This window comes from Eptatretus burgeri, chromosome 2 (genome assembly GCF_056783735.1).
Source record: "Eptatretus burgeri isolate ZD-2024b chromosome 2, Ebu_testis_v1, whole genome shotgun sequence".
Lineage (NCBI taxonomy): Eukaryota > Metazoa > Chordata > Myxini > Myxiniformes > Myxinidae > Eptatretus > Eptatretus burgeri.
Window position 1 is genome coordinate 125423176 of NC_140962.1, and position 23201 is coordinate 125446376.

Genomic DNA, 23201 nt, shown 5'->3' on the forward strand with positions numbered 1-23201 from the left:
CAAGAGAGAGACAGGGAGAGACAGAGACAGGGAGAGACAGAGACAAGAGAGAGACAGGGAGAGACAGAGACAGAGAGAGACAGAGAGAGACAGAGACAAGAGACAGACAGGGAGAGACGGAGACAGGGAGAGACAGAGACAAGAGAGAGACAGAGACAAGAGAGAGACAGGGAGAGACAAAGACAGGGAGAGACAGAGACAGGGAGAGACAGAGACAAGAGAGAGACAGGGAGAGACAGAGACAGAGAGACGGAGACGGTGATGGAGAGAGAGACAGACAGACAGACATTTAAATATATAGATAAGATATACATAAGAATTAATTTTTTTTAATTGGGTTTGGGGGATTTTAACGTTCTCGCGACATCTTTTTTTACTGATATATAAATGATAGAACCAAGCAATAACCAAACCAAAGTGTGGAGAAAATCACAGCCTTGGTATTTAAATGGAAAACAAGGAATGTGCTAAATATAAAAAGGGTCTTAACGAAGGGAGAACCAAGGCAAGCGTAAATAAAGCATCCAGTGAGGGGTTTAAAAGATTTAATGATGTCAAGAAATCAATGGAAAAGTAATTTACATCAATTTCAAATTGATATGTGGGTTGGGAGATGCTCAGAATGTTAAAGGAAGATTTATCATTTCAGCTCTACTCAACAGCGATATTTAAACCAAGAACAAAGTTCCAACAAACAATTTATCACCATTCTTGATGGCAATGAGTGTCATAAGAAAATCAAGCTATTTCTTAAAATAGAACATTAACAGATAGATATTCATTGGTTCTCTATACGATTTTAAAGACCAAGGATATCAGTATGCCAATGATTGAAAAAGAATATGATGTCAGTGCTTGGGGCTGTGGGTGGAAGGATTTCATAGGGATTTATACTCGTCATTTAAAAAAAAATTCCACCTGAAGATATCAAATATATGATTGCAATTAATTTATGGGAAGAATATGAGAAAGACATTGGTGTGATGAGAAGACAATAAAAATGAGCTTGGAGGGAGGGGGAGGGGCTGTGGGTGGAAGGATTTAATTCTGAGGAGGGAAAGAGAAAGTCTTCCTCCCATTCATTTTACACTGGGGGAGAATCTCCAGAATCAACATTCCTCCACCACTGGGGTGGGAGTCTGCAGATATAGGGGTGGGGTGGGAGGAGGCAGGGAAAGGGGTGGAGGAGGGAGGGGTGGGTGGGAGTCCAGAGGTTTGGGGGGTGGGGTGGGAGAAGGCAGGAGAATGGGGTGGTATGAGGTTAGGGGAAAGGGTGGGAGGAGGTACGCAGCATTACCCTGGAGTGCCAGGTACCTTTGCTAGTAATTAATTAAACAAACAATTATTAGTGATGTATAAGAAGTACATAAATAAATACCTGTGAATGGATGAAATAGTCTGGGTGTAGGGACAGAGCACATACATGGGTTTTTTCAGGTCATTGGAACGTGCTTCTAAATAGTGAGAAAAGAGTGATCACAAACAAAATGTAAGGGGTTATCAAAATTACGTGACAAAACCTCATTATATAAAACCATTCAAAATCATCTTCTTGTTGCTATAATAAGACATGATCTCAAATATAAAGAGGCAGTTGTGATCAAGCAGTTGGCTATTTCAACATTGAAAGCAAACTCATTTGAGGGTAACTTTCGGTCATTCTGTAAAGCTCACAGGAAGTTTATGTCCATTCTGATCGAAGCAAGCCTGAAAACATCTTGAAACTCTCAAGGCTGAATTATCCATCCAGTCTCCTTCATGAAAGTGACGAGAGCACCTTGTCAAGTCTGACTCTGGTGGATGCTCCCTCTCAATGCTCTCCCTCATCTCAAATGGAATACTGAAGACTTTGCCCATGATAACGCAGAATTTCTTAACTTTGTGTTTGCTTCCAAATGGCGTGTACACAATTCAGCCTACAAGCAGAGTAGGCCCTGTGGGTGATCTTGTTCCAAGCATGCAACACGTTCTTCTGACACATACCTTTATTTGGGCGGTGTATAGGCAACAGACATCTCTGTATAAGCAAAAAATATATTTAAAAAAAAAACCGCGGGTTACATGCAGGAAGCAAAAATGTACCGACTGCTTATAATTCAAAACACCTCACCATGCTGGAAAATGTGGGAACAGGAATACTGTACTTTAAATGGTAGAGACTTGTAATACTCTCCCCGACCTGGAGGTGGCACTACATGACTTACATTTACATAGAAAATTTACATCCCCCACCCCTCCCCCACCCTCCAAAGGCCACCAGCAAAGATAAAACACCCCTATACACATTCATTGGGGTCATGCAGATCCTATGAAGCAAGTCTGGATGTAATCAGCCCAGAACTCGAGGAGGAGTAGCACAACAAACAAACACCAGTCAGTGAATTATCATGAGGACAAGGGAAGAAAGGGGGAAGTAATTGTGAAGTTAACGTTCCATATTTATTTCCTTTTAATATTGTCCTTCACAAACGGAGACAGGAACAACACAGGCATGATGGGCCGAATGGCCTTCTCATGTGCCAAAGTTCCCTGTGTATCTTCGTGTAACGTTGTTAAGAATCGGAATTAATGGGGAGAGGAGGACAAAGAATTAGGGGTGGCGGCGCATGGAGTTGGAAGAAGGAGATGGAGACATTGGGAAGGAAGGGGGAGGGGGTTAAGGACTTGGGTTTGGGAAGGGAGTTGAGTGCTTGGGGTTTGGCTCAATTGACGACTTGAAGAAGAAAGGGGGAGGGGATGACAGAGTTAGCTTGTGGTAGTATAGGGAAGGCAGAGAGGGGACAGAGTTGGTATCGAGGGGTTTGAGGCTTTTGAGAGTGTTGAGTTGAGGACTTTGGGTTGGGAGGATTTGAGGATTTGAAGAAAGAGGGAGGGGAGTACAGAGTTTGGGTGTATTGGTATTGGGGGGGGGGAGCAGATAGAGGACAGAGTTGGGAAGGGGATTGAGGTTGGGATTGTGTTTGTGTGGAAGTGGGGAGGGGGGTACATACATACATACATACATTCATTCACGGTACCGATGAATGTCAGAGTACAAATATACATACATACATGGGTGTTTTTTGAGTTTGGGACCTAAAGTCACATTTTACATTGTGCAGAATTTCCATGGATTCCAGATAGTCTTGTTGAGTCTTTTGGGTGTTGGGTATTTTGGGTCTTCTGGGTCTTTTGGTTCCTCTGAGTCCTTTGGGTCTTTTAGGTCTTCTAGGTCTTTGGGGTCCTTGTGGTCTTTGGGTGTTTTGGTTCCTCCGGGTCATTCGGGTCTTTTTGATCCCTGGGGTCTTTTGTATCTTGAGTCTTTTGGGTCTTTCACGGTCTTCAGAGTCTTTTGGGTCCTCGAGGTTGCTTCGGTCCTTGTGGTCTTCAGAGTCCTAGGGGACTACTGGGTCCTTGGTGTCTTTTCAATCATTGGGGTCATTTGAGTCCCCAGGGTTGTTTAGGTCCTCAGGGTCTTTTGGATCCTCAGGGTCATTCGGGTCTTTTAGGTCCTTGGGGTCTTTTGGGTGTTCAGATGGTGGGGGGGGGGGGTGATCTTTTAGGTCTTCCTGGTACTTTAGGTTAAGTATTTGAGGTTACAATCGTGGGTGGTGTCATGTCAGCTGTCCAACCAATGGGTGAAGAGTGGAATACATACATACATACATAAATAAGTAATCACAAACACTTGCACCATTATATATAGATTCTATCTCCACCTTACCCTATCATGCCAATTGTCGACTGGACTTTGTGTCCTTCTCACCCGAGAGGGTGGAAAAAGGTCTGTCCAACCTTGGCAATTGTCCCAGATGGCATCACTACCCATGTTCTCAATCCTGCTTGTTTCTCGTCTGTCTGCTACTTACAACCTGTCTTTCTCCTTTGGCTGCCTTCCATCTATGCGGAAGTCAACAAACACCACATTCATACATTAGAAAAGTAAAAAAAAAACAATGATGCTATCAACTACAGACAGTCATGGGATTATAGACAAAGTCATGGAATTACAGACAAAATTTTGGAATTATCGACAAAGTCATGGAATCAACCATTGTTGTCAATGTCACATCTTTGCTGTTTGAATTTGGAATATTGTGATATCTGACCATCAGTTTCTTCTGGGTCTGACCTTTCACAACAATGGTCAGAGGCACTAAATATCAATCAAAAGGTCATGCCCATTTCCCTGGATATTGGGCATGCAACATAGTCCAGCATCCTGCTTTACTTGCCAAGTTCTCTGCCTGAGGCATACAAGTCTGCCTTCATTCCTGGATTTCTGACTGACTCTACTCTTGCAGTCATTGCATTACTATCTATGGAACTCTCTCCTCTTCTCTACTAGTGGAAGTGAAAGTGCAACCAAAACAGTGGGTTTCCCAGCCTTGTTCATCACCATCATAAACAGCCTCTCTGATCCTCTAGTTAACCCTCTCCATCTTTATTTTTCAGATGACTCTAAACCGTCTCCTCCAGTACCTCATCACAATGACAGGCAGACAGCAGTTGTATCATTATCTGTTGATCTGGAACTGATTAGATGCTGGTCTGATAAAATGAAACAAATCCTTCAGTCATGGAAAATCGTGCAGTCTCATCCTGTTGTCACTGAAGGATCACACAAACCCAACTATGTATTTCAATGGTCAACCACTGGAAGAGGAGCATTCGTTTGAAATGTGCTTCACCATCAGCCATGACCTCACCTCAGCTAACCATGCTGGCCTCCAAAGCCATCTGCAGACAGGGCATCTTCTGTAGTTCCAATAGTGGGGCAACTTAGCATAACAATTGTGCATCTTCTGAGGACAGCACCAAATTTGGCACACTAGTAGCCTAACATATTATGAACAGATTTGGATATTGGGCCATCTCAAATTCAGCCGCTGATGGCTGTGGCAGCCATTTTCCACTGCCATCAAAAGTTTGAGATGGCCCAATATCCAAATCTGTTCATAATATGTTAGGCTACTAGTGTGCCAAATTTGGTGCTTTCCTCACAAAATGCACAATTGTTATGCTATATTTAGCTAAGTTGCCCCACTACAAGTCGTTCCTTTAAAAGTCATTACTCAGTGTATAAGACTTTTATCTTTAGCTCAATGGGGATGGGATTCCCATTTAATGACTATCCGAGGGACAGCACACACATTGATGAATCACCCTGCCTGTGAAACACTGGATTTTTTGCAACGATTTTTTACTGCCCATGAAGTACTTGGATGCATTAAATATGTGACTTTTTTTTTAAAGCTCACCTGGACTTTAATCAGGTGATCTTATGCGATCGAGCAGTGTCGGTTGGTGAGTGAGTCAGTCAGTGGGTCAGTCAGTCAGTCCGTAAACACTTCTGTCATTATTGCTTGAACCAAACACATAATTTTGATAAAACTTGGACACAAGCTTCATATCTGATGCCTAACGAAGGTGTATTGACCGCAGCAAAATCTGCGCTCATTAATGGTTTAGTGCTCATCAAAATCAGCGCTCATTTTTGACCCCCCCCCCCAAACACAGCGGTATTTGCTGTCATCTCCGAAACTATACACACAATTTTGATGAAACGACCACGACCTTCATCATCCATGATGAACCAAAGTGTATTGACTGCATCAGAATCTGCGCTCATCGAGGGTGCCTCCGGGGGATTTTGACTCCCCAAAATAGGTATTTGCTCTCTCCTCCGAAACTACACTCATGATTTTGATGAAAATTGACGACAACCTTAATCACCCATGTTGTGCCAAAGTTTGTTCATGGCATAAAAAAAGAAAATCAGAGCCTAAGGGGGGCTGCGGGGGGTTTGAGTGACTGTTGCTCCTGATCCAGGTGAGCTTCAGAACACATGGTCCTATTTAATTTAATTTGATCCTGGGTTCATGCCCCCAAGGGTTGTAGATTTAAGGTCACAGAGGTCAAATCACAAAAATAATTTTAAATTTAAATTTGATATTGGGTCAGTCAGTCCTGGTGGAACCTTTTGCCATCTTTCAACTTTGCTTTAGGTGGGAAGTGTAGAGATTTGTGATTGTGTGCCATCAGCTCTGCTCTAGTTGATCATTGCTAACCTTACACTCTGCAGATGGTCTTATCATTATTATTATTAACTTATCTGGAATTTACATTCCAAATAAGGTATTGTTATCGTGCTCCATCCGTCAGTCCATCTCCTTTTTCGACTTCCCCGGCCAAACTGCTGGGCTGATCCGCCTGAAATTTTGCAGCAATGTTCTGGTCACATGACTTTAAGTAGGTCAAAATGGCCAACTTAGTAAATTTCTTCAAAAATATTCTCCAGAGCCACCAGTCAGAATGCTACCAAATTTGGGTTACAACATTTGGCAAACGTAGGGATGTTAAATTGTGAAGGTCATGCCGATCATGTGACCGGAAGTGCGTTAAAATGGCCAACATTCAATTTTTTGGGAAAAATTGCATAAATTCCTTCAAAAATCTTCTTCTCCAGACCCACCAGTCAGAATACTACCAAATTTGGGTTACAACTTTAGGACAGGGTCCTGATGTTAAATTGCGGAGGCCATGCCAATCACGTGACCTGAAATGTGTCAAAATGGCGGTCCTGCAAATACTTTCTTAATCTTCTTCTCTTGATCCACCAGTCCAAATGATACCAAATTTGAGTAACAACATTAGGGCAGGGTAGGGTTGTTAAATTGCAGGTCATTCCGATCATGTGACTGGAAGTGTGTCAAAATGGCGGATTTAGTAAAATTTTTGGAAAATCATGTAAATTCCTTCAAAAAAATCTTCCTCACCAGACCCACCAGTTATAATTCTACCAAATTTGGGTTAAAACATTAGACCAGGGCCCAGAAAAGTTACAGGTCCAGTGATCCTATTTTTTCATATGCAGCCTGTGGCTCCTAGCTGCATCACTGCTGTGAGCGTGGCTGTACCGTTGAAGCAGTGCCCCGTTTCCAGGAAGCTACTGCTCATTTTGTTGATCTCGGAAGGATTACAGGCTAAGTAAACCCACCCAATGTTATTGAAGGGAACAGCAGGAGCTCAAAAGCAAGACCCTAAGATCTTAAGCCTGCCACCTTAACCTTTGTCCTATCAACAGATCTTATCATTGAAGAGTTTTATAAGTGATTTTTTAAAGTGTTGTTTTCTGCCAATTCATGATTTTACTCAAAAGCTGCCTCATTTAGATGAATTGCAGCAGTGCTCTTTATATCAAGTTCTCCCTCTTGAAGAAGTAAAAGCAGCTCTTAACAGTCTTTATGATCACAAAGTATCTGGTTTTGATGGTTTGGCCTCATTGTGGCATACAATGGTCACTCAGTACCCTCCTGAGGTATTACTGACAACAATCCAGAAGCACCTTCTTGATTTCTTCTGAAGTGGAACGCACTCAGTCAAACCTGAAGTCCTTTACCTCCCGCTGGCAGCTGGTGCCCATGGGTTTGTTGACAATGTCAGACATAAAATAGTTCTCTGGATTGCTTTTATCCATTGATTTAAATTTCACCCAGCACTGCCATGGTGTCCAACTGCCATATATCTGCTGAAGAAAACCTGAATGCTTAATTTCAACAAAATACTTTTTTTATGGAGCTGCAGAATTTAGATGCCTCACTGCTGCCTTTTTTCTACCAAGATTTATGAGAAGCCTGGGAGCCTCTTCTCTACACTGAAACATGGCACAATACAATGTCATCAATTTTCGTCACTTGCCCATTTTCTACAATGCACTCTTCCCCAACATCTTACAATCTGCTTTTGTGCAGTGTGTCATTAATTCTGGTGTACAAACAATACTGCACCTCGAGGACAATGGCAATTGGCCGGAGATGTTACCACAACCACCAGCATGTGATCTGTGAGACCCGTTTCCCAGCATATTCAGAAAGTTATTCATATCTTCAGGAGCTGGGGAATCCACTTTGTTACCTCTGCCACCGGAGGTGAAGGAGGTTATGTTTTCACCCCTTTCTGTCTGTTTGTCTGTTTTATGTACAGGATATCTCAAAAAGTTGTGAACAGATCCGGATGAAATTTTGGGGACAGGTTCGGTGTGTGACACGGACGAACTGATTCGATTTTGGTGAAGATCCGGATTTGGATCCGACTACGAGAATTTTTTAGTGATTCGTCAACATTGAGAGATAGGGCAAAAACAATATAGTATTGCACAGCATGTTATTTCAAAAAACTATTGGGCCCGATATGTTCTGGTGGAGTAGGCATTATGTGGCGGAGGTACATGCTCTACCGAGTGACCTAGTTTTTAATGGGACTGACCCTTCGATGTGCTCCTTTCCATTCCCCAAGCCTTGGATTTATTTGGCCTCTCCTTTGGAAACTGTTGTCCTGTCTTACACACCACTTTCTAATGCAGCCAAAAGTACCTGTACCACCTGTGTGCCATTGCCCACTCTCCTTCCTTGTGTAAAGACAGGTTTAGATACAGATGGATGGAGATCTGAGCTCCTGGATCTACTTCTCACCCACAATGTTCTGCCATAAACACTACATGGCCAAAAGCATGCAGGAACTCCTAATTAGTAGTTTTGGGTATTTAAGCCACACCCATTGCCAACAGGTGTATCAAATCAAGCACACAGCCATGCAATCTCCATAGACAAACATTGGCAGTAGAATTGGCTGCACTGAAGAGCTCAGTGAATTTCAACGTGGCACTGTCAAAGATTGCGACCTTTCGAAGAAGTCAGTTCGTAAAATTTCTGCCCTGGTCAACCGCAAGTGCTGCTATTGTGTAGGGGAAACATCTAGAAGCAACAACAGGTCGGCCATGAAGTGGTGGGCCACACAAGCTCGCAGAACAGGACCACCGAATGCTGAAGCACGTAGTGTGGAAAAAAAATCATCCGTCGCCAGATGCAACACTCACGACCGAGTTCCAAACTGACTCTGGAAGCAAAGTCGGCACAAGCATTGTTCGTCGAGAGCTTCATGAAATGGGTTTCCATGGCCGAGCAGCCACACACAAGCCTAAGATCACCATGCGCAATGCCAAGCATCGGCTGGAGTGGTGTAAAGCTCACTGCCATTGGACTCAGGAGCAGTGGAAATACGTTCTCTGGAGTGATGAATCACGTTTCACCATCTGGCAGTCCGACGGACGAATCTGGGTTTGGCAGATGCCAGGAGAACGCTTCCTGCCAAAATGCATAGTGCTAACTGAAAAGTTTGGTGGAGGAAGAATAATGGCTTGGGGCTGTTTTTCATGGTTCGGGCTCGTCCCTCTCATTCCAGTGAAGGGAAATGTTAATGCTACAGCAGATAATAACATTCTAGATGATTCTGTACTTCCAACTTTGTGGCAACACTTTGGGGAAGGCCCTTTTCTGTTTCAGCATGACAATGCTCCCATGCACAAAGTGAGGTCCATACCGAAATGGTTTGTTGAGATCGTTGTGGATGAACTTGACTGGCCTGCCCAGAGCCCTGACCTCAATACCATCGAACACCTTTGGAATGAATTGGAACATCAACTGCGAGTGAGACCTAATCGCCCAACATCAGTGCCTAACCACACTAATGCTCTTGTAGCTGAATGGGAGCAAATAACCACAGCAATGTTCCAACATCACATGGAAAGCCTTCCCCGAAGAGTGGAGCCTGTTATTGCAGCAAATGGGGAACCGACTCCATATTAATGCACATGATTTTGGAATGAGATGTTGGACGCGCAGGTGTCCACACAATTTTGGCCATGTTGTGTATGTCCTGCTGGTATTGACAGTCAGTAAAGTGCATACCTCCACCAGGCTGAATAGTTTACATTTTGTATCACACTGATTGGCCGGATCTGCATCCGTACTTTAAATCTAATCAGTTTGTTCTTGTCATCTTCCAAACGAATCCACCAAGTTTCATTTGAATCCATCCATAATTGTTTGAGTTATCACACTATATTTAATTTTTGGCCCTATCTCGAAATGATGAAGAATGGCTTTAAATTATTGGATCTGGATCCAGATTATGATCTTCACCAAAATTGAATCAATTCTTTCTCATCAGACACCCAACGTGTCCACAAAGTTTTGTCTGAATCCATCAATAACTTAAGATTTCATGTGCACAGATTAACAAACAGACAGACAGACAAACAGGGGTGAAAACACAACCTCCATCCATCAACTTTAGGTGGTGAAGGTAATTATTAAGCTTTCTAATGATCCCATTTTATGGTCATATATATATATATATATATATATATATATATATATATATATATATATATATATATATATATATATATATATATACATAATCTCACAAAAGTGAGTACACCCCTCACAAATATGTAAATAATTCAGTGTAACTTTTTAAGCCGCTGTGCTGGAAGCAAAACCTTAGAGTTGATGACAGAGTAGACATTCTACAATAAGTATGCAGGCACAAAACTGCCATTTCATAAAAACAATGTGGCACATTACGAATATTTCTGAAAGAGGAGGCAAAAAAAGTGAGTACACCCCTGCTATTGTCTGCACACGAAGTAAGTCAAGCATGGTAAAACAGCTTCCATTTTCATCATTTTCTGCATATTTAAGTCAGAGTGTTAAAGGTACAAATATGCACCAAACAATACACACAATGTCCATGGAGCTGCAACCTCCCTGGTATGTTAAACGTGAAGAAGTATACTCAAATCAGTAATTATCTATCTGCTTGCTGAAGAAAAAAAATTGCATGGGAAATACTGTACCAATCGTCATTGAGAAAGCAGCCTGGCTCCTCATGGTGAAGAGCTCTCGAAAGATGTCAAAGATCTAATCGTTGCCCTACATAAAGATGGCCAAGGATACAAGAAGATCAGTGCTTCTTTGAAAGTAAGCCCCAACACCGTGGCCAAGGTCATCCAGAGGTTCTCCAAGAAGCGTACAACAATGAGTTGCACTCACCAGGGCAGACCAGCAAAGATGACTGCACGTACTGTTCGCCAAGTTCAGAATCTAGTCCTCCAAGACAGACGACAAAGTGCCGCCAAGATTGCTGAAGAGATTTCTACAGCTTCTGGCCAGTCTGTTAGTGTGCAAACCATACGTCGCACACTCCATCGTATCGGGTTGCATGGGCGTCATCAAAGGCATAAGCCTCTCCTGAAGCAGAGCCACAAGAAAGCTCGCAAACAGTTTGCTGAAGCACATCAATTCAAGCCCCTGGACTACTGGCAACATGTCCTCTGGTCTGATGAAACAAAGATCAATTTGTTTGGATCTGATGGAGTGCAGCGTGTCTGGCGGCGACCTGGGGAACAGTACCAAGACAAGTGCGTTATCCCTACTGTCAAGCATGGTGGTGGTGGTGTCATGGTTTGTGGATGCATGAGTGCTGCCGGTACTGGAGAGCAATAGTTCATCGAGGGAAACATGGCTTCTACGATGTACTGTGACATCCTGAAGGAGAAGATGTTACTCTCCCTGCGAAAACTTAGTAGAGGAGCTGTATTTCAGCACGAAAACGATCGGAATCATCGTTCCAAGCAGACAACTGACTTTCTGAAGAAGTCGAAGGTCGATGTGTTGGAGTGGCCAAACATGTCACCTGATGTAAACCCAATAGAACACGCGTGGGGCATCCTGAAATGTCAGGTTAAGGGACGAAAGGTGTCCAACATCACGCAACTTCGAGAAGTCATTGCAGAGGAGTGGAACAGGATCCGAGCAAAGACATGTGGAACACTGGTCAACTCCATACCGAGTAGAATAGCTGCTGTGCTCAAAAACAATGGTGGACATACAAAATACTGAAAACAATAATGCTTCAATGTGAGAAAGTACATAGGGTGTATTCACTTTTGTTGTGCCCCACCCTCCCCCCTTTTCACAGATATGCCCAGTATGCCACATTGTTTCCACAGAATAAATGTTTTGTGCCTGTACATGTATGACAGAATGTCGACACTATCATTTCTTTGAGTCTTGTGTTTATAATACATCGAAGTAAAAAGTTACAACAAAATATGTACATTTTTATAAAGGGTGTACTCACTTTTGTGAGATACTGTATGTATGTACATATATATATATATATATATATATATATATATATATATATATATATATATATATATATATATATATATATATATATATATATATATTGTTGTGGTTACCAAATTCGCAAACCACCATTCAGGTCCCTTAGGTGAGATATCTCGGTAAGTATATGTGTAGTTAGGCCCAAACCCGTTGTCTAGTGGGAATACATGTCATATATGCGTGCTGCGACTCTTCAGGATAGCCGTTTTTCTTTTACTATCTTTATTTTGGACCAACCGCCATTGTTACCACCACCAACCACAACATCAACCACCCACCGCGGCGCCGCTTCACGTCACACCTCGCAACCGTCGCATCGCCACCGTTCTTGCGCCGGTTGTGGGTACCGGTGTTGGACTCGTGCAGGGCGCGCGCCGAACAGCGTGTACAAAACCACGGATTTTCCGCTTCAAAAACGGATAAAAAACGACACACGCCCACTTTTGTTCTGTCCAATCGGTGAGCGAGGGGCGATTTGGCCCCGCCTCCAGGGCGTTGGAGGGCGATCGCTATATGCAAATTTATGGATCAAAATGCATTCACGCCCACTTTTTCTCGGGCCAATGGGGAGCGAGGTGAAAGGTCGAAGGCAGGGGGTCAAAGATGAGAGAGCGAAGCCACGGGGCTTATATAAGCGACCGCGTTCGTCAAGTCAAGAGAGTCAAGACTTCGCAGTCGGTGGAGTTGGGAAGAAGAAGCAAGAAGGAGTTGGTCGTCGTCGTGTGCGTTGGAGTCGGAGCGAAGGGGACGGAGCTGTGGAGAGGCGGCGAGGGCAGACGAGGGGGGTGCTCGCGTCGTGCCGGGAGCTGCACACCAGGGAGGCCGACGGCGCGACCTGGTCGAGGTGGAGACGCTCGTCGCGGGACTGGAGGCAGAGTAGAAATCCTCCTCACCCCGAGCATCAGCAACCCCCTCCTGTTTCCCCCCCGCGCTGAGATAGTGCGACCAAGGGGGCCCCTTTCCCACCCCCTACCAGACACTGCCCGCGAGGCCCGCAGAGTTGAGGCACCATCGCCGCTCCGCGTCTCATCACCAGACGGGTAGGCCCGACCCGGTCTCGGCCTCAGGCCCGCCTCATCCTTGAGGGTTCTCTATTCTTTTTCTTGGTTTTGGATATGTGTTGTCGGCGCCGTCTGTGAAGTAAAATTGTATAAGTGTTGCCGTGTGCTCGCGTAATCGGTATTAGATCTGCATTGTCGCATTTGCTTTTTGTGTAAAATTGCATTGTGTTTCTCTTCTTTTCTATGTGCTTTTGGTGGAATTGAATATGTGTGCTTTCCGTTCATCGCGAATAAATGTGCTTTGTGTTGAACTGTTTCCCGCTTCGCTTCGTCATTTCTTTCATTGAATCCTCATCTTGCTTCACGTAAAGGGTTGGTAGTGGGCTGAATACGCCCGATAATTAATCGAACCGTCGAGGCCGACGATAACACCGCTTGGTTATCCCGATAGTACGGAACGGGTCGCTTAAGTGGCCCGTGTCCGAAGTCGACCTGCGGCGAGGTGCGATCGCCCGGTCTACCCTCCGTGTGGGTACTTAGGTAGGTCGAATTTGGCGAGCAACCCTATCCCACGTGGGGGCTGATTGGCTCGATCGCGGTGAGACCGAAAGGTCCACCCGTGACTGGTTCCCGGCGTTAGTCCGAGAGGGTCACGACTGGATTGTCCGTCCGGTGGGCGACGTGCCGCGATTCGAGTTACGTGGCCGTCAGCACGCCAGCGGGCGCGAATCCGCAACAATATATACACATATATATAGGATTCAGCGGTGGCGGGATTCGCACCCGACTCTTGACCCCAGTGTTAAGGATTCGGACATCACTTAACAGCACCGCCGTCTCCGGGGTTATAATGCCGGCTGGTTCGGCACAATACTCGGGTTACGCGCCTCAGATCACGATACCAAAATACACCTGTGCCTTGCCAGCTGGGGGAATAGACCCCAGTTACAGACTGGTTTTGTCAGAGACCGAGCGAATTCTGCCAGTCTGTAACCATTTTGGTTTTATTTACCAATCGAGCGAAGTTTCTCTGCACGGCACGAATAATTCAAGGTGGCAAATCTCGTATAACTCAGCCAGATTTATTGGGGACACATCGATTAACACAACACAAGCAAAGCATTCACGACAATGTTATAATTAATCAATAACCCGTTCTTAACTAGGGAGCTACGGTTGCAGGTTTTTAAGGGAACCCTAGCGAGATAAACCTTAGACAACATGCAGACAAGACATGAATAGCATGCAGACAAGACACAGAGTACTTGGTGATGCTTCATGGACGAGAGGAAAAGTGTCAAAGGCCCGAATGCCGCTCGTGACAAGCCGATGTCAACGGATTTGAGCGCCCGGCTCGAGCATGCAGCGTGGAAAAATGGCGGTGTCATCCTTCTTTTGTCGCACCGCCCACGCACGCAGCCTCAGCGCGTTCAGCCCCCATAAGGTCGACGGCACAAGACGAAAGATCTATGGTATGCTCCAGCTGGCTTTCCACAAGGTCCAGTATACAAGTCCGGGCCTGGCCTGTTCACCAGGTTAGGCCAAATGGGGGTGTTGGGCTCCGCAGGCGGATCGATGGGACCACAAGACGTGTCGAGACATGGGCCGTGCCGTGAGCAAATACAGTCAGAGGCTCAGTCACTGGACTCCGGATGAACCTGTTGATGTCCTCCTCATAAAAGTCGATCGCCGACTCCTCTCCTGCAGTCCCTCCTGCCTCTTTCACGAAGCAGATCGCAGACAGACACAACCGTCCCTGACACAGCAGATCGCGACTCTCACAAGTCGCTTCTTCTCTGCCTTCCCGGGGCTCACTCTTCTCACCAAAGCCGATCCCAGACTCGACTCTAGCAGCCTCTCATCCAGCAGAAGGCAGACTCTCACAGTCGTTTCTCATCCAGCAGAAGGCAGGTCACTTGATGTCATCCTACGGTTGTTGAGTGACATTTAAACGAGTTGGCGGTCATCCCGGTCAGTGGAAAGTCGTTTTCGCCCTCTGCCAGTCTGTAGCTTTGTTGGCCCCAATGTCTGCTGCTTGACCTTGTTCTTATGAACCGCCGTCTTTGAAATTTTAAGGATGGAAGCAACGTGACGCTCGCTGTATCCCTCTGCCAGTAAAGCCAGAATTGAACCCTTCTTTTCCTCACTCAAAACATTTCTTTTCAACTCTTTTGGCATGGTCAATAGTTATTTTTTTGATTCCAATTACTTTTGAGGTACCACTAGCACTGTTTTTGCCCTCCAGCTGGTCCTATTGCAAGAGGATAGTTATGACCACAGCAGAGGTTTTTATACTTTTCCTTGTTAAATAAGATTCGTTTCAGGTGATCACCTAATCAGTACCTCACTAAGTAGAATGAGGTGTGCCTGTGTTGGAATTCAACAGATACTGGAATGGAATGGCTGCCATACATGTAGAGATGCTGATTTAATTTTTTAGATCCTCGTGGAGGATCTCTAAGTCTTACTCACATTGTTGTTCTTCATCTTCTTCTTTGGACTTTTTTGTTTCACAGCCTACAGTTTTCATTGAAACTTCCTGAAACTTGGCATATATATATATATATATATATATATATATATATATATATATATATATATGTATATATATAAAAAATATATATATATATATATATATATATATATATATATATATATATATATATATATGTAAAAATACCCTGCACAGACAGTAACCATCGCCGATTTTGAAAATTCCTCCAAGAAAAAAAAGTTATGATGTCAAAATATCTCCGCTAATGGAAATCGCCAAAAAAATTATCTCCGAAACTAGGCAAGCTTTTTGAATTCTGTTTGCGGGAATCAAACAGGGCATTAGCAGAGATGAATTACCGCACATATGATACATCACTATGACGTCACATCAATTTTTATCACGTCATTCCTATTTTTTTTGATATTTCTTGTTTCACAACCCAGAGTTTTCATCGGTTCTTTGTGAAACTTGCCATGTATATGCAGAAAGCTCATGCACAGGCAGTAACCATCTCCGATTTTGGAAATTCTTCCTAGAAAAACAAGTTGACGTCATAATATCGCCGCTAATGGAAATCACCTATACCATTATCTCCGAAACTAGGCAAGCTGTTTGAATTTTGTTCGCGGGAATCAAGCCAGGCATTAGCACAGATAATTTATCGCAAACCTGATACATCACAATGACGTCATATTCGTTTTTATGACGTCATCATTAAGAAGACGAGGATCTTAGCTCATTTGAGCTTGTTTTTGGAGTGGTCTCTTACTTTTTTCCAGAGCTGTATACATACATATATATATATATATATATATATATATATATATATATATATATATATATATATATATACATATACATATATATATACATATACATATATATATTGTTGTGGTTACCAGATTCGCAAACCACCATTCAGGTCCCTTAGGTGAGGTATCTCGGTAAGTGCATGTGTAGTTAGGCCCAAACCCGTTGTCTAGTGGGAATACATGTCATTTATACGTGCTGCGACTCTTCAGGATAGCCGTTTTTCTTTTACTATCTTTATTTTGGACCAACCGCCATGATCACAACCACAACAACAACCACCAACCACAACGCCGCTTCACCACAACCGCCACGACCTTTACCGTCACAACTCGCCACCATCGCATCACCGTCATCTCGCGCCACTCATGGGCACCGATGCTGGACTCGTGTAGGGTGCACGTTGAACAGCGTGTACAAAATCACGGATTTTCTGCTTCAAAAACGGATCAAAAACGACACACGCCCACTTTTTGCCGTCCAATCGGTGAGCGAGGGGCGAATTGGCCCCGCCCCAGGGCGATCGATATATGCAAATTTGTGGATCAAAAAGCCTTCACGCCCACTTTTTCTCGGGCCAATGGGGAGCGAGGTGAAAGGTCAAAGGGAGCGGGTCAAAGGCGAAGTTACGGGGGGGATAAAAGGACGGTGTTCGTCAGTCAGAGTGGGTCGGAGAGTCAAGAAGAGGAGAGTCGCAAACAAGAACGGGTCGGAGAGTCAGCAAAAAGGGAACGAAGAGTCAGAAGAGAGTCGCAAACAAGAACGGGTCGGAGAGTCAAGAAGAGGAGAGTCGGAAGCAGAGGGTCAAGACTTCGCGGGCGGTGGAGCTGCTCGTCGTGTGCGTTGGAGTCGGAACGGAGGGGACGGAGCTGTGGAAAGGCGGCGACACCAGACGAGGGGGTGCTCGCGTCGTGCAGGAAGCTGCACCCGAGGGAGGCCGACAGCGCGACCTGGCCGAGGTGGAGACGCTCGTCGCATATAATAAAGATCCTCTATACCCCGAGCATCAGCAACCCCCTCCTGTTTCCCCCCGCGCTGAGATAGTGCGACCAAGGGGGCCCCGTTCCCACCCCCTGCCAGGCACTGTCCACGAGGCCCGCGGGTTGCGGGGCCATCGCCGCTCCGCGTCTCATCACCAGACGGGTAGGCCCGACCCGGTCTCGGCCTCAGGCCTGCCCCATTCTTGGGGGATTTCTTTTCCTTGGTTTTGGGTATGTGTTGTCGGCGCCGTCTGTGAAGTAGAATTGTATAAGTGTTGCCGTGTGCTCGGTAGTCGGTATTAGCTCTGCACTGTGTTTTCACTTTTATGTTTGCTTTTTGTGTAAATGGAAGTGTGTTTTCTTTTTTATCTGTGCATTTGGTGGAATTGTATTTGTGTGCTTCCCGTGTGCCGAGAATAAATGTGCTTTATTGTTGAACTGTTCTCCCGCTTCGCTTCGTCTTTTCCTCCATTGAATCCCCATCTTGCTTCACGTAAAGGGTTGGTAGTGGGCTGAATACGCCCGATAATTAATCGAACCGTCGAGGTCGACGATAACACCGCTCGGTTATTCTGATAGTACGGAACGGGTCGCTTAAGTGGCCCGTGTCTGAAGTCGACCTGCGGCGAGGTGCGATCGCCCGGTCTACCCTCCGCGTGGGTACTTAGGTAGTTCGAATTTGGCGAGCAACCCTATCCCACGCGGGGGCTGATTGGCTCGATCGCGGTGAGACCGAAAGGTCCACCTGTGACTGGTTCCCGGCGTTAGTCCGAGAGGGTCACGACTGGATTGTCCGTCCGGTGGGCGACGTGCCGCGATTCGAGTTACGTGGCCGTCGCACGCCGGCGGGCGCGAAATCCGCAACACTGGTGTCAGAAGTGGGATACAAATTCATCGCCCTCCTCGCGGCACTGGTATCGGAGAACAGGAAAACGGGCTCTCCTGTCTCCGGCTAAATTCACGGGAATCGGTCCAGGGGTGAGAGAAGCGACCCCCGATTCCCTCCAAATTACGAGCGAGCGAAATTAACCCTTCACGAGAAGCAAGATGGCGTCTCAAGGCGAGCGGGTGCCGGGTGGATTAGGTATGTGTAATAGTAATGTAGAATCCATGGCTCAGGACGAGATCACCGTGCAAGAGAAACCCGTACCAGAAGGTTGGGAAAGGCATCGATGCCGTTCATCTGGTCGGTTTTTTATTATAACCCCACCGCTAAATGTAGTCAGTGGGAGTGGCCAGGGCAGGTGACGATACAGCACGTTATGGAACTCGTGCAGAGCATAAATGACAAACTGGATTACAGGAATGCCGAAATGAAAGAAAGGAACAACGAAATGAAGAGAAATACGCAACAAATGGAAAATAAAAAAATGGATGGAAACGCACTCGAAGCGAAAAACCAAATGAAAGAAATGCGGGGTGAGATGCAGAGCATGGGCATAGGCCTGCAGGCAGGCATTATGGCAATGGCGAGGAGCGAAACGCGGACCACGGGCGAGAAAATGGCGCTGCCACGTGCTGGGACGAACGAGCTGGGGGGAGTGCAACGGCTGTCAGGCCCGCGGTCGGGGCGGGCGAGAAAATAATTCGGGAGACGTGTAAGACGAGACACGAGGTAAAGAAGGTATTAGAAAAATTAAAAGAAAGCCAGGAGGAGACAGAGGAGGGATTGAAGGTCGAAACGGTGGAGTGTGAGAAAAGACTTCAAGACATGACGAAGAGAGTTGATAAGCTGGGACTGGAGGGAAAAACGGAGACAGAGGAACTGGGAAGACGGGTAGAAAACCACAAGCGCAAGCCGGAAGAACAGTTAGAAGCCAAAGCAAAGTCTGAGTGTGCGGAGATGAGAAAGGAATTGGAAAGAAAGTTTCTGAGTTACAGAAACACCAAAACAAAGAGAGGGAACTACAAAACGAACTGAGAGTGTTAAAAGAGGAAAGGAAGAGAACGGAAAATGAAACTTTAAGAAACCACACGGTACAGATCGAACAGCTGGAAGCGAAGGCCAGACTAAAGAATGAGGAACAAGAAAGAGTAATGAAGGAAGAACGAATGAGACAGGAGAAAGAAATCAGTCAGTTGAAAGAAATGACGAGATTGCAGAAGGAGGAACAAGAAAGACAGTGGAATAGAAAACTGAAAGAGTATGAATTTGAAACTGAACGACAAAAGGAAAAAAATAGGTTTGAATACGAGGAGAAAGTAAAGGAGCAAGGAATGAAGCAGGAAGGAGAAATCAGGAGATTGAAGGACACAACGAGATTGGAGAGGGAAGAACGAGAGGAACAATGGAATAGAAAACAAAAAGAACATGAATCTGAGGTTGACCAATTGGAAGAAAAGCTGAGGCTGGAGTACGAGATAGACAAAGAACAGCGAATGAAACACAAACAGGAGATTAACCAAATGAAGCAAACCATGAAACTGGAGAAGGAAGGACAGGAGAGGAAACGAGGAAGAGTAATGAGACAGCAGCAAATGAAACACAAAAAGGAGATTAACCAAATGAAGCAAACCATGAAACTGGAGAAGGAAGGACAGGAGAGGAAACGAGGAAGAGTAGTGAGAGAACAGCGAATGAAACACAGGAAGGAAATGAGCCAATTGAAAGAAACGATGAGATTGGAAAACAAAGAGCAGGAGGAACAGTGGGAAAGAAAACAACAACTCTATGAGTGTGAAATTGAACAACTAAAACGGAGGGAGAACGAACAGCTAATGGGGCTCAGAGAGAAAGAACGACTCAGATGGGAAAGGAAAAGGAACCAGGAAGAGACAGAAAAAAGGAACCAGGAGAGAAAATGTATAGAGACACGGGAGACAGAAAAAATAGAGGAGAGACTGCACGATGAAGACGGGGTAAGTGACGCGCACACACACACGGAGGTAGTGGAGGACAACGGGGGTGAGCTCGCGGAGCGTGTAGAGACCCAGTGCGAGCAGCTGGATGGCCTCCTCCAGGAACGAGGGGAGGGAGTATGCCCCCTTGAGGCGGATTACGACCAGGTGAGTTCGGTCGTGTTTTGCGAGGTTGAGGGGACGGGTGCTGTGGACGGGTGCACGGAGAGCTTGGGGGGTATAGAGGCCCCGGAGACCCTTGTGGGGACACAAATCCCCAGTGTGGTTGTCCCTGTGTGTGTGGTGCAAGGCGTGGGTGCGTCCCCGTGTGTGAATGGTGAGGTGGCGATTGTGCCAGGGTGCGTGCTTCCCAAAACGGCCAGTGTGAGTGAGGCACCGCGGGTTAGTGCCCCCGCGTGTGTGGATGAAACGGCCAGTGTGGATGAGGCACGGAGTGCGAGTGAGGCACCGCGGGTGAGTGCCCCCGCGTGTGTGAGTGAGGTACGGAGTATGGATGAGGCACAGCGGTTGAGTGCCCCCGCGTGTGTAAGTAGTATGGTTTGTGTGAGTGGTGAGGCACCGTGCGTGAGTGAACGGCCGTGTGCAAGGTCGCTGTGTGCAAGGGAGACCGTGTGTGTGAGAGAGCGGTATGTGAGGGAGATGTCGGTTGGCATGCGGGAGCACGCAGCCGCGTCTCCCGGGGTGAGTTTAATGGTGTGGACTGTGTGCGTCGTAACACGCAGGTGTGCGTGTGTGGAATGGAGACGGAGACAGCGACATGAGAAGAGAGAAAGCCGAGTAGCGGCTGTAGTTGTTTCGAGGACCGTGCCGGGTTCACCCAGCAGTGAGCACGCGGTTCGTGCTGTGCAACGCACGAGACCACCACGTGCTCGCTTGCGAGAGTGAAGTCCCGGTCCGGAAACGCACGCGGTGGATTTGCCGATCCCGCGGACGGACAAAGTTTAGGCAGGTAAATGGATTTGGACCGGACGGGTTCTCCACGCGATCGTGTGTGTTCAGCTCCAACAGGCAAAGCACATGTGTTCGCGTGGGAAACCCCTCGAGACGTGGGGCTTGTGTTTTTTTTTTGCGCACGGTGACGTCATGGCTGCACGTGTGGTTGGAATCCGGCAGGAGGGGTATCTCTGCCGGATGGCACCGTCCAAGGAGGGACGAGGAACACGTGCAGCTGCATGACGTCACGGACAGGTGCAAAGTGCGCGAGCTCTGAGTTGCCGCGCAGGTGCTGCGCATGGGAAAAAAAAAAAAAAAAAAAAGCAAGCCTCACTTTCGGGTGTACAGGATTCCTGGGCAAGGGGTGAAAGACCCCTTAGCCTGGGCACAGGATGGAAACTAGTTAGGGGGAAGGGTTAGCTTAGTTAGACCGACTCCATGGGGCAGGGGTAAGTCCTCATGGAGTCCGTGGAATGGATTAGTTAGAGGGATTGTAGCCAGATTTAGGTTGGGAAATAAAATGATTTATTTGGAGACATGGACAGACTTGTGGATGTGTAGCGGGGACGTAGTTTAGCTACGTAGTGTTAAAAGGAACGTGCTATAGTGTAAGGGACGACGTGGGAGCACGAGTTAGTTAGGGGATGTAGATAGAAGGATGGCAGAGTTCAGTGGTGTGTGTGTTGAAGAGTTGGTGAGTGAAGTGGAAGCATGTGCTTGGTGAGTGAGTGAGGCCAGCGGGTCTGTGTGAGTGGAGCGAATGGGGAATGCATGGTGCGATGAGTGATTGGGGGGAGGAGTGACTCCCGCCCAAGGGACCCCGGGGTCAGAGTAAAGTGAGTTAGCTGGGTTAGTCAAATTAACAAAAATGGAGGTCGTTTTGCTGTTGGTGGGAATGTAGGCTCGAAACCCATTTGGAGGGGTGCAGGAGCCCTGTTGACGGGCTTGGGAGCGTGGCTGCGAAAGGTGAGTATCGCTGAGTGGGTACCCCGGGCACCAGGCTAGTCGGCCGCGGTAGGCCATGGGCCCATGGGGGCCGGGATAGCGTAGTGGGCACGGGTGCGCCTGCTTGGTGCGGGGGCCCGGGGCGCCATTAGCCGCGTGGGCAGTGTTGTGGGCACGGGTGACCCTCGGAAAGGGGCCCGGGAGGCCGGCCTGCCACGTGTGCGTTTCAGGGGAGGTGCCATGGGGGGCACTCCCCGGTGTTAGGGAGCTGGTAGGCTCGGAGGCAGTGTAGTGCCCGGGGGTGCCATAGCGGGAGATTCGGCAGAGGGTCGTGCCTGCCAAAGGGAGCCACGTGTCCCAGCCAGGAGACCGTGTGAGGGCACGGAGAGAAAATTGGGGGGCGAGGCCCGAAAATGTGAGGACACCAACACAGGCGACGGGAATCTGGGTTGTTAGAACCAATAGTTTAAGCGAGAGGCGCTTGTTGAAAGCCCCGGGGTAGTTTAACAGTTAAATGGTTAGGGTAGATTAGGAGATGTACCCCTCCGCACCATCTATCCCCTCGCTGTCGTTGTGGGCCGCTGGACCCACTTGGTGTTAAGATCGCCGAACTCTGGGGAGGCCATTCTGAGGCTTCGTTGGGCCTCGACACAGGACGTTAGCTCTCCCTTGTTCCCCTCCGGGAAGGGAACGTAGGGGTTGGGAGTAGGCTAGGTGACAGTATAGGTTAGCCGAACAAGGACGATAAAGGGGGTTAGGGGACGATTTATAGTGGGGAAGTAAAAATAAAAAAAACAAAAAATAAGTTGGGGCTAAATTGGGGTTTGACAAATTAAGGGAGTGGGTATGTACAGTGACAGGCAAAGGCGATAGGTGGGAGGGAGACAGGTAGGTAGGTCCGAGCCCGCCTTCCAAGTGGCCAGCACCACCGCACTCCCTCCACCAACCTCCACTGAACGGCAAAGGCTGGCCAACTTCATCGGCTGGCCGTGTTTTGCTTCAAGGCGGAGGCCGGCCAACTTCATCGGCAGCTGTTATTTTGCTGCAAGGTCTGTGCCGGCTGGATCGTCTGCAGCTGCTGTGCTGCAAGGCCTGTGCCGGCCCACTTCATCTGCCGGCTGGCTGTTTTTTCTTCAAGGCCTGTGCCGGCCAGTTCATC

General features: G+C 46.8%; 1 protein-coding gene across 2 annotated transcripts in view; it reads right to left on the bottom strand.

The window, feature by feature from the left end:
• The window catches only part of LOC147033003 (hemagglutinin/amebocyte aggregation factor-like), a 104263-nt gene that overhangs the window by 73152 nt on the left and 7910 nt on the right, over positions 1–23201 (bottom strand). The window contains exons 1-2 of one of the 2 annotated variants that reach the window (XM_085871108.1): positions 10682–11146; positions 1379–1454 (exon numbers count right to left, since the gene is read on the bottom strand). In XM_085871108.1, the coding sequence (XP_085727234.1) occupies positions 1379–1454; positions 10682–10715 (110 nt within the window). In that variant the 5' untranslated portion in view covers positions 10716–11146. Of the gene's footprint in view, positions 1–1378; positions 1455–10681; positions 11147–23201 lie in introns of those variants that run through there. The other variant, XM_085871107.1, reaches the window with a different exon arrangement.